The 12,786-nt window shown below is 32.6% G+C and overlaps 1 protein-coding gene across 3 annotated transcripts; it reads right to left on the reverse strand.

Annotated features, from left to right (window-relative positions):
- Positions 1-1,114: 1,114 nt before the first annotated feature.
- LOC112460122 (prolyl 3-hydroxylase 2-like) lies at positions 1,115-12,588 on the reverse strand. 3 transcript variants are annotated; one of them, XM_025024643.1, is made up of 12 exons: positions 12,230-12,587; positions 9,853-10,117; positions 8,376-8,700; positions 7,337-7,462; positions 5,308-5,444; positions 4,906-5,055; positions 4,010-4,267; positions 3,724-3,816; positions 3,435-3,585; positions 2,702-3,119; positions 2,049-2,138; positions 1,115-1,983 (listed from the first exon to the last, which is right to left on the reverse strand). In XM_025024643.1, coding segments are annotated over exons 1-12 (2,244 nt in total). In that variant the 5' UTR covers positions 12,460-12,587; the 3' UTR covers positions 1,115-1,982. The 3 variants fall into 3 exon arrangements, with proteins under 3 accessions (XP_024880411.1, XP_024880410.1, XP_024880412.1); XM_025024642.1 differs by having other exon boundaries at positions 1,115-2,138; positions 12,230-12,588; XM_025024644.1 differs by lacking the exons at positions 1,115-1,983; positions 2,049-2,138 and having other exon boundaries at positions 3,036-3,119; positions 3,364-3,585.
- Positions 12,589-12,786: the final 198 nt, after the last annotated feature.

Consider the following 12,786-nt stretch of genomic DNA (forward strand, 5'->3'; position numbering starts at 1 on the left):
TGCGCGCCGAGTAATGTCAGTCTTGAAACACAGTCTCAAGCTGAAGCCGAAGTATATACATAATTATATTGATAATCAGTTTAATAATCGTGATGCTAAATAAGCATCTTTTAGAAACGAACTAGAAAGAATTTGGAATTATACTTTTGGATTCTTTTACATAATAATATGATTCCACGTTATTCGGCATATAAAAGTATTAAAGTAGAGTTATCAAAAAATTAATAGTTTGAGATATTTTATACTTTATTCTAGCATATTTTGACACAAGGTAAAATTATTTTGATAACAGTACCTTAATCAAGTTCACTTATATTTTTATACACGGAATAATGAGACGAATCAATTGGTGTAAAAAAATACTCTTTTACATGCAAAATAACTAGCAGAACAATCATTATGTAAAGAAATCATATAATTCTAAATTCTATATTTAAAAAATTATATAAATCCATTTTTAAAAATGGCGATCGTGAGTTTAACAAAACAATTTTTTCGAAAGTTTATTTTACCATTATTTGTTCCCCTCCAGACCATACAATTTTTGTCTGAAACATTTTTACCTTCTGAATTCAGTTTTCGCGTAATTCGCCTGGGAAAAGTAAAATGGGACAATGGGCCTATAGAATTCATATTTAATGGAATTCTTCGCATTCAATACTTGTCTGCATATTGCATTGTATTCGTTAATATCTTTTTAATTAACAATGAGCGATGACTAAAACTTTTTAAAGATTACTCAGATTCGTGATCTTGACAAAGTCAAGTTTATTGGAACAAGCCTCCTCTTTTCTTTAGAAAGAAGAGGGAAGACTTGGTTCCAATAATCTAACTCCATCCATGCGGGACATCCCTTCAAACGTAATTTTCTCGAGAAATGAAGAATTTGGGTTTTAATTTTTATCCTCTATCTTCCTTTCTCCATTCTAAATCGTTTTCACTTTGTCCGCTGACGAATTTCTTCTATTTGTCCCACGATTGCAATAACAATACGGACAGATCGCGGATGTCGATCATTTCGATGAGATGTAGATGTGTTAGTAATTACGAACGATTTAGTATTACTATACGCACGCTTAATCGACGGAATTGATTTTTACAAAGAGACGCGTGTATAAAGTGTCCACCATGTATGCGCAACTCATCGCGCGGTAAGGGGAATAAGAAGAAAAAACAGAAGAGAAGAAGGAGAAAGAGGACTGCAACGCAATCGCGAATATAACACAGGCGTAACTTCTTATACATAGTATAAATACGAGGACTATAAATTAACGATGCGATGCAAACATTGCGTGATACATAGCGAGCGGTTATGTAAACTTGTTGACATGTAATATGTCCATGTTCTAATAAAGATTTAGGATATTTTCTATAAACAGTTGTTGCAGTTGGTGCAATTGCGACGACAACGCTTATACACATACTTTGCTACGTAAAATAATATTAATTAGCAAAATAATTTAGAGATAACTGACTACGTACGGGGCGTGTGTGCGAGGTATGCGATGTAAGTCTATGCATTGTATTGTACGTGCAGACTAGAAACTTGATTAAATTGAACGCAGCAAGATTGGTGAGACAAATCCCACATCATCGTTGCACGTTCCCATAATGGACTTGTATAAATAAAAAATTGGGGACTACTCGTCGAATAAGAGTGGGATTAACCACCTATGCTCGTCTGTTTCTTTAAACAGACTGTCCGGCTGATTTATACTAACATGATACGTTTCGGACTAATTATAGATCTATAATTTATCGTTATAAAATACGATTAGATAACTCTTGAATCATCAGCTTCATGGTCCAGCCATTCATGAAGGAATATGTGCTATTTTTTAGACTTTCATCTATCAAACTATAAATCACTTCCATCTGTCTTTGTAAGTCACGAATTGATCAGTTCAGTTAATTTGAATTGCATCTGCCATATTCTTCTTTTCTTCCCTTCTTCTTGCTTCAACACTTGAACGTATGTGTATTCTGATTCAAATGAAAATGCAGGTAAAACGGTGCTCATATTTTGTGTAAATTTCTATTAATATTACCACTTTTTGCTGCCTTCTCGCACGAATTCCCTCAGAATGTGCCTCAACGTCTTATCTTCTTTGAAACATTGGATCAGCGTGTCTTCATATCTAAAACAGAACGTTACACTTTATTTGATCTATAAAAAAACTCAGGAGGAAATAGAATTTTTGTAGAAATATACTCAGCTTCTTTAAACCATTATATATATATAATCCTTAATCCTACATTATATTATTCAACAATCACCGCTGCAACTATTTTTTCTATCTTTGTGTTTATTTCTTAGTTATAATTTTTATGCATTTATTGTCTCATATGATCTTATTATTTGCAAACGTGGAAACATGAATTTCTCTATTTATCTGTGAAGTTTTCTCCCAAAATTTTTTATGATATCTATAATAATGTATGGTCTAGGAATGCACTATCAAAAAAACAGAATACAATTTTTTAATTAAAGATTGATTAATTAAACATAAGCTGAATGCGGACGCAGTGATGTCATTCTGCTGACATGTCTGATCAAATCTATTTACTAATCTGCTGACATGTCTGATCAAATCTATTTACTAATCTGCTGACAGACTGCTATCATTTTGCTTGCTGGCTTTTCTTCCGTACATAACGTTTTAAATACAGAATGTATAATAAACTCTATTCTCTGCATCACCTCAGCGGTATTTGGGTATCCTCGCGTTGCACGGTACCTAAAATGCGGACTCTCTGTAACACGCTATCTGCCACCACCCTTTCGTACTCCAGGTATTTTTCGTCCTGAGTGAACCACAACGCCACTGCGCACCTCCTGCCGCTACGTACACCCCGAACGCCGTGAAGATTCTCACCACCGGCGGAGAAAGCCACCATACGTCCGCACCGGGGCCGAACGATGCCCTGGACGCGGCGTCTCTTCCAATCCTCGGCGAAGAAGAACTCGCCACCGTCAAAGTCATCATTGAGATATAGAATCGCCGAGTAGTCCCGCCAAGTATACGCGGAATCTTCTCGCAAGCAGAAACCTTCGTCTTTTACCACGCAGTTATCAGCATGAATCTCGTGACTAAGATCAGTTCGATTCGCCGGCGAGTCTGAAAACAAGATAGAATAAATTTTCTGAAACTAACAGATACATATATCTTATCTTCTTCAGTCCTCCTTAGATATCTTATATATACTGTTCGATAGGCAAATATTAACGTATTTTGCTATTATATTTTATATCTTGGTGATTGCTTTGTTAATAAAAAGAGTTATGAAAATGAAATCAAGCGAACCGATCCATCAATATAGAATACGATCTGATCGATTGTCTACATATGTTTAATGCCGTACCAAGTGTTATGATGCGAGCATGCCAACGAAAATGTCGTCAGAAGCACGGTGATGCGTCAGATGAAAATTACCGGGTAAGGCAGTTCGGCAGACCAAATGGGTGTAGGTGAAATACAATGGTCGATCAAGGTCGAAATACCTTTCCACATGATTGCGAGCTGCTTCCGTGCGTTGCAGAAATAGCCTCAGCAATTCCGGCTTCGTCAGACCGAAGTAGACCATCTACAATTTTTTTTTCTTTTGTAAAATTTGTAAGACGATAAATTTTGCCGAAGATTCGGCAGGCAATGAATGCGGGAAGACAATGAGAAATACGGACATACAATCTTTTTGTCAATATTTCCGGATACGGATCCTTACCAAGGCTATTCTGCCAACGGTCACACCCTCGAAACGCTCGTAAGGCGAATGCGGACTTTTATTTTCTTCGTAGCCATCTCCCTCCACGGCGATCTGGAATTTATGAATATACTATATCTATATGCGAACCTTTGTTTTTTTTAGTAAAGGTACGTAAATTTGCGCTTATTTGGAATTTTTTGCTCAAGTCTTATCAAGATCGTGATGCTAAAGGAAACGCTTAAAAAGAAAAACGTCTTGCAGCCGTGATTCGGAATTGATCAGTCACGTGAGCCGATTCCGATACCTGGGCAAGTCGCATGAGCAGATTGCAATCGGTAGAATTGAGGAAACCGTCGGCCGCGTAGCGGTTTTTTCCACCGAGCTCGTCTTCCGCTGCTATCAATCGCGCGTCGTCCGTGACTTTTAACCGCTCCATGATGTGATCTTCTCGTATCTCTGTCTCCTCCTTGTCCCGGAACGCTGACAAATTACCCACAAGTCGTATCCGGATGGATGGCGAGTGACCTGGAGGCGGATGCAAGATTGGCGTCAAGAAAGAATCCTAAAGAAGCAAAAGATGAAATATACATAGACACTGAGATAATAACGCGACATTGGAGATAGAAATTGGACTTTTCTTTTCATTTTTCTTTCCTCATCGGTCGTCTTGCTTCGCGAAAATTTTTCCTTGCGCCTGCACTTTTATGCAGATATGAACGCAAAAGTAAATAGGGTTGCATTTAAACAGGCGATTCAAACGAGGGACTTATAGAGATACACCGTATGCAATATTATTTTAATTTTAATATCTCTTTCTTCAGTTTTATTCGTTATTTTATTTTATCAAATTTCGACAATAATAAAGGCAAATTGATTTCTAAATATTTTATTGTTTCTCGGGTATAAATGTGTATAACATAAGGTACAGTAAAAATATTTCAGTATTAAATGCATTCGAACAGCATAATTCACCGACTTTTTCTAGCTGATATCGGTTTAGGCACGATATCTGATGGTCAGATTTATTCGTGCGTCGTACTTGAAAAAGAAATCGAAATGGAGCTTATAATAAAGGGTTTCTTACGCTTCTCGATCCGCATAGATCGATTGACAAATAAATGATCTCGGAAGATAGTCATTATTTGTAAGTAATTTTATTTATCAGGTATTTTCGTTGCAAACTCATGTCTCATCTTTTACCTTTCCTAATTCCTTCTCGTCAGTCTTCTTCTTATCGTTTGTCTTCTTGGTGAACGCGCTAAATCTGGCGTCGATTTCCGCGAACTCCTTCGATATATAATGCAGCAGCATCAGCTCGTATTCTTGCCGTTTCACATACGAAAGCGCTTCCTAAGTACGATCCTCATTAAATTTACGAATCTATTAACGTTTTTTCACTTATTCAAATAATTTTCACTTATTTTAAGTGTTGAAAATTTACAATCTATCCTTTGGAATATTGTGTATGAAAATAAATATTATGAATTTTTCCAACGTACATGAAAATTTAGATATTTTCCTTAGAAATTTTTTTACAGATATTAAATTTATATCACTTATTCTAGAAGCTTGTATTTTTAATAGTTCTATCTTTTCACATACCTCCCTTGGCGTGAAATACTCTTCTTTTACTTTTGGTTGAAGGCTATAATAGTCCTTATTATGAAGCATTGTCTCGTCGGCAGGTAAAAATAACAAGTAACTCGCTACTGCTGCACAAGCTGCTTTCAAATTACCCACTAGGCATAAAATAAATGAAAATTATTACTTATATATACTTTTTATATGCTTTCATCCATTCATTTGACTCATGTGCATATATTTATGCAAATATTTGGATTTTATATATCAAACTGTTAAAAAATTCAGTTGGCAGAGAGAGGAGAAAAAGAAAGTAGGAGAAAAAAGAAAGAATTAAAATAACATTTTCCTAAAATAATACGAGTTGAAGTACAAATAAATATTGTGCAAATTAGTACGAAGGATGCAAGAGACATGACAGTTTTAGAAATGATGTTGAACATCTACAATTTAGAAATTAGTTCAATTAATTTAACAAAGGATGATTCAGGAGACAGCTTGATGGAGCTGCTGAAATATTTGCTCCTGTTAATGAATGGTGACACATTGCAACAAGGTCATTATAATTCATGACACTTGCATTTTATGTCAGTGCCCCAATTATGCTACCAAATTATACTAGATTGCTTAAATATAAATAAGACTGATGTCTCTTTTCAATAGAAAGCTTTTATTCGGAAATAATATACTTTTTATTTCACATATTTATCATGAAGTTCGAGACATTTTTCTCAAATTTGTGGGAGTCTTTCTATATACCCTATTTAAAAAAGATTTTTGACTAAATGCATATCTAGTTTTGCACGTTTTCAATAATTTCGTCGTTATCTTTGAATTGTTGACCAAGTCCATCGCCTTAAATTTTGAAAACAGGTGAAAATCACGTAAGAGCTAAATCTAGATTATAAAGGAAGTAAATCCTAACTCAAATTAGAATTTATTGTTTTTGTAGTTGTCTTGACCGTGCGTGGTCAAGCGTTGTCTCGCAAAAAAACACTGTTTTGGGGCTAATTTTTTAAATATTTTGACTTTCGCGAACCGTTACTGCACATATATTATTTTACAATAAATTATTAAACCGGCGAGTATGTGGTTTTCATTTTCAACACATTATTATTTTATATATAAATATATATAAAATATGTCCACATGTGTTTCGTTTTTTTTTGTATAATCTCTCTGTATCTGTAGATATAATTCTATACATAGAAAAAATAATAAGACGAATAATTGAAAAATAATTAGAAACATTACTTATGCATTGTTTCTGTTTGTGAAACATAAAATTGTGATTAGATTATACAATATTCTATGTATGTATGTATTATATATATATATATATATAATCATATTTTATATGCAATTATTACACTTATATAAAGAATATATGAGCTGTTTTTTTTCATTTCCTCACTTTATTTTTTATAAAAACTTTATTTTTTATAAAAAACAATGTAAAAATTATCCTTTTAATTATATTTTAATTTTTCTTTCTTGTTTTTTCTATATATATAAACAGAAATTATACAAGAGAAAGCAAACACATATAGTATTTTATGTAATGTATATATTTATGCATGTTTTTATATGTATAAAAAATATTTTACCGGGTGTTTATAACCACGTGACTGACTGTTACTAAAATAACTAAAGTCTCAAAGAATAACTCAAAGAGAAATTCAAAAGTCTCATTCATATTATTTAATTGAGCAACCTAGTATATACAGTTAGTATACACAATAGCTTCGTATACTCATGATATAATTTGTCATAAAAACATTAATCAAAAATAAAAAAAATTCTTTCATGTCGTGATAGTAACTATTATTACACAAATAAAAAAATAAATTTTTTTAAATAAAACAGTTTATAATAACTCAATTTTCCGAAGATATTATATGAAACATACCACTTCCATTTAAAAAATATATTTATTAAACATATTAAAAAATATTTATTAAATATTAAAAAAGTAAGAAAGTACCAACAGAAAGAATATTTCGTTCAGACAGTATAATAAAATTAGCCATTGCAAAACTAAAATACTCACGTTTATAATAAGCGAATTGCAGGTAATTATAATGACTTCTGAGCAAATCATTCTGAAAATTGCCGTTCACGTTGTTCAACGCAAGCGAACATCCACGTTTGCACTTCAGACAGTACGCAAAGTGGTCTAAAAAGAAATGAAAAAGTAATAAGAAATAAACAAGAAATATTTTGTAAATAATTATTAAGCCTCTTCTATACTTTAAACTTCTTCTGGGAAAAATGTTAAAAATGTAGTTTATCTGTGAAAACTTATTGGAAATTTAATGAGAAATATTTACTTCAATTATTGTATACAATGAAAAATTTAGATCCATTAAAAATGCAATTTGATAGATTTGTATCATAAACAAATACAATGTTTATATACAATATACATATGCATGATGTATAAATACAAAGAAAACTAATTAATAAGAAATTACGCGCATATATTTTATCACATGCGCATTGTTATTCTGTCCTAGTGATACATAGTTTTAATATTTTACATTTCTTAAACCTAATGTTAATTAATAACAGCAACAATAATAAACAGTTATTTCTCTAGAGTCCATTTCTACCAATGCCGATTAACTTTAATCTCGACTTATAACTTACATTTTATCTTTTTCTAGTTTCAAGAATTAGAAAAAGATAAAAAGTAAATTAAACCGAGATTAAAGTTAATCCGCATTGGTAGAAATAGATATAGATCGAACAAATTCCGCGCTTGCCCAAACGTGAATTAATAAGAAACATAAATTATAGTATTATAGGTATATATGTTATAGTCAAAGGGCGGAGCGCGGTCACTCCTCAGTTTGACTGGTTGATCTTGAGGATTGACCAAGCGTCTTGATCAATCCTCAAAACATTTTTGTGTTTTGGGTTTTGATTAGGGCGTTTTTTGTCTATTCTAGGAGAGAAGGCTTCTCTCTGCATGGCTATATATATATATATATACTATATATATATATATATATATAGACATACATTTTCTCATCTGAATTTGTTTGTTTTATCATTTGTTGTCTTTATTAAGTCAATTTGTATCTTACTTGCTATCGAAGAAGTAAACTCAGGATACCATCCTTGATCGAAGGGGCCCTCACAATAGATTCTACATTCCTCTTCGGATTCTATGTAAGATTCGAGCGAACTTTCAAATTCGGCCACAGCTTCCGCGTAGTTCTCATCTTCATATGCCTGAATCCCTCGGAAGTACTTTCGCACAAAGGGCGCCGCCTCCAAATTCATGACCTTTTCCGCGGCCACATCAGGCATACTCAAGTAGTATTTCAGGTTCTTCCTAGTCATCTCGTGATCGGGATGCTGGGACAGAAAGGTGAAAGCTGCGTCCGCCGCATCTTGATATCTTTTTTTCTGTAAAAAATTATTTGCGAGTATACACTGATTATGTTACATCATGGATTAATAATTATATTTCTATAGATGTTACATATTTTATTTTAATTTTTATGATATATTAGATTATATATTTTTATTATTATTATATTGTTATATATATTTTTTATTATTATATGCAAAAATAATTGTGTACATTTAAAAGATTATTGTATTCTTGCAAGATTAAATATAGTATCTGCTATATAAATTATAATATCTATTCTTTGTTTATATATATAAGTACCAAATACTATTCACAGCTAAATTTCATTTTACATTATCTTAATAAAAGGCATATCACAATCGTTATGCCGGAAGTGTACGAAATATACTGGGATGCTAATTTTGATAGCAGATGATATGAAGGTTCTTCCTTCTTCCGTACAAAGATACAAAACGGAAAATAAAAAATTATGTTTCAGTTCAATGTTGCAGACATAAATATTATTGGTAATTTGTTTCAATTTAAAATGGCGATTTTTTTAAATTAAAATATCGAGATTTGAGATATCTTCCATTGATTTGGGATTATAAACGACGATGCGCAAATTTTCGAAAATAAACGCTATCTAAATGAGTGAAGGCGATGATACAAATCGGTTTTCGGGTTAAGCCGCGAGTTGTTTAACTCATAATTTACGCAGCAAACGCAGGCAGAATATATCTGCTACGCCGTAATTGCGTAATCCACCAGATTAGTACTCGGGGAGTTTGGTATTTTCGTGATGTTTTTCTACGGCATCTTTCGTAGGCGAGCAGAGACACGTGTCTCTGTAGAAAGACAAATCTGAACAACGCAATTAAGTTTATCGGTTAAAAGAAATGAATGACAGAAATTAAATTAAAGTTGAAATATTGCATGAGCTATATATCGCGATTATTGTTAATTAGATAAAATGTGAAATATAATAAAATAAATATATTTCATGTTTTATCGTTCAATTATATTGCATAGATAATAACAAATCATTATAAATACAAACACAAATTATATCAGCGTTAAGTAATACGAAATGGAAAATATACACTTTAATAATGCAACATATACTTTTTTGTAACTTATGTGAAAGATTTTCGCAGAATTTGATTGCTTAAAGTGTTTTGGTCAAATAGACAGCACTTTCATACCTGAAAATAACAGATATGGAGATACTCGTAGATGGCAAGGTCGACAAATTTCCTCTCCGTGGCGTGTAGGAGTCGTTTAAGCGCCCCCGCACCTGCGATTTCTCGATAATCTTGATTACATTTCATTAAACAAAGCGTCTCCCTCACTTTTTTCTCGTAAAAGTGCATATCCTCGATATCTTCCGCGAAGACTGGCGAGGAACCTGCCACCTCGGCCTTACATTTTCGCCGGCAAATTGTCACCATTCGTTTATATACTTTATATCTGTAAAATATTACGCAAATTTACATTAAGGGGTTACATACGTTTGATAGAAACTTCAAACTAGGTCGAAATTAATGAATTTTTATTGTAGGTAAAAGTGTTTTATCAAAAAATGGAAATACATGTCTTGTGTAGGATAGTCTTTTGAAAATATCTTCCGAAAATTTTAATAAAAAATATCAGAAATTGAGGTCTTGGCAGTTATTTTCCCAAAACAGTGTTTTAAAAATCAGATACCAGAAATATCTCGGAAACTAGTGAACCAATTTGCATGAAATTTTTTATTACAGTTACTCTCAATACAATAATCTAGTGCTTGTCATAGGATTTTTTATCTATGGCTTAGTTTTTTATAAATAAAAAAGATTAATTTTTTAAGTCAAAAATCACATTTTTTGCTACGAATCGCTGCCATTTTTTGAAAATTCAATATTTTCAAAATTGACTGTGATAAGCACTAGATTTCTTCATCTAGTTTAACGGAAAATTTTTGTTTTTTGTTTCACATGCATGGGAGGGGCGGGAGATACATATCTCTGATATCGCAAACGCCGTTTTTACAAAGACTGTTTGGGAAAATAGCTGTTAGAACCTCAATTTTTGATATTTTTTTATTGAAATTTTTAGGAGATATTCTCAAAAGACTACTTTACAAAATATGTATTTTTATTTTAAAAATATATAATTTTACCACAATAAAAATTCGTTAATTTTGACCTAGTTTTAGCCCTGTCAAAAACGTATGTAACCTCTTAAAAATACAGATTTATTATACGGATTGATTATGCAGTGCAACCAATATTCAAAGCATAATATAAATTGATAATGTGTGTAATATGTATTGTATATTCAATACAAAAAAATTCTTTTTACACTGCTGGCCAAAAGTTTGAGACCACATATAAAATTTAAAAATATTCCAGCAAAATTACTAGTTAAAAGTCCGATTCATGCCTTACTCAATATTTTTCCTTAATTTAAAAATAAATAGGTATTATATTTAGCACAGTTATAATTAACACAGCATTGTTTAATTTCAAAAAAATTGAATACGGTCATCAAGCCTGTTTCCCAAAACTAAGCTGTGGACTATTTTAGAAAATGAAGTAGACGAGTCTTCCGCCAGAAAAAATAAATAAACTTATAGTTAGATTATTTAGATAAGTAAAAAAGTGATTAAATACTTTAATGAAAAAAATGTCCAATATTCTTTTACTATATGTAATCTATAATATTCTAATAATAATTCTAACAATATTCGTTTTACCTTATTTTTTATTGCAAAACTATTAAACATTTTATATTATTTTTTGTTTTAAAAAATAATGAATAAAATAATAAACAAATGTAATTTTAATTAATAGTTTTATAGTATGGATGTACCTCGTTAAATTTTTTTTAGAAAATTTAAGTATTATTATATCGGTCGTTTTTTTATTAAATTAAAGTATTTAATAGCTAATTATATTGTGTGTCATGTACGACTACTTATTCTTTTTAGCTGTTCTTTTTAGCTATTATTTCTTTTTTCAAAAACTTGTCTTTCTCGTAAAAAATATTTTCTTCTAAAATTTACACATGTAAGCTTATATTAATAATTATATATATATATAAATGCGTAAAGAAATGAAGAATCCCTCTCCTTTAAGAAAAGTTACGCGCTAAGTTTCAAACACTCCAAAAAGCGTTTCTTCTAACGTGAATAATTTTTCTTCTAAATTTACGCGTGTAAATTATTAATAAGTACAGACATAAAAATGTAAAAGCATCTTATAGAATTAATATACATTAAGCGTGCATGAATAATTTTTCTTCTAAAATTTACGCATATATGTATTTTCCTTGAGACGAGATTTCCGAAAAAACTTAATTTTAAAAATCTTGAAACAAACCTTTAAAGCATAAAAGTAAAGACTTAAAAAATATCTTGTGGAATTAATATCCCAGACAGCACTATATCTAAAATCGGGACATAAAAAATGTTAAAGATGTTTTAAAAATGACTAAAAGACGTCTTATGTCCCGATTTTGTACATGCGTGCTGTCTGATGGGATACTTTGAGTGCTCACGGAGAAGAGAATATCGACTGTGGCGGGATAATCGTAACGTACCCATGCAGAGCATCGTTAAATCCCGCGACGCAGCCGTCCCAATCTTCCTCGAGATAGGCCTGGACCGCGTTCTCGAAGATCTCGGCGAGCGTGGTGTTGCGCGCGTGTTGCGTCTCACGTGGCACCGATTCGCCGCCATCGATCTCATTGATCCCGATCTCGAGCTCGTCGTCGTCAGCGTGACACGCGCACGCTCCGAAGAGGATCACGAGCGATAGAATGAACCTCATATTCTCGCGACTCCTCCCAATGGACTGAGCCAGTAGACTGAATAGACTGCTCACTCAGCTCACTGCACAGAGTGCACAACGCACCGAACATTCACCATCACCACAGTCCACAGACCGTCTCGCGTCGCGCCTCGCGCCGGCTCTCGGCATCACCATCTCCGTATACACGCACATACACACGTGGGACGTGGTCCACGCGCACGCACACACGCGAGTGTGCCGGTTGTAGATACTTACAAAGTGATTCACGGAGATATGACTTAACTTTGCATATACATTATGTGATGTAAAATAAATAAGAAATATGCGTGTGTGTGTGTGTGTGTG

Source organism: Temnothorax curvispinosus, unplaced genomic scaffold, assembly GCF_003070985.1.
Source record: "Temnothorax curvispinosus isolate PA1 unplaced genomic scaffold, ASM307098v1 QBEX01010321.1, whole genome shotgun sequence".
Taxonomy (NCBI): domain Eukaryota; kingdom Metazoa; phylum Arthropoda; class Insecta; order Hymenoptera; family Formicidae; genus Temnothorax; species Temnothorax curvispinosus.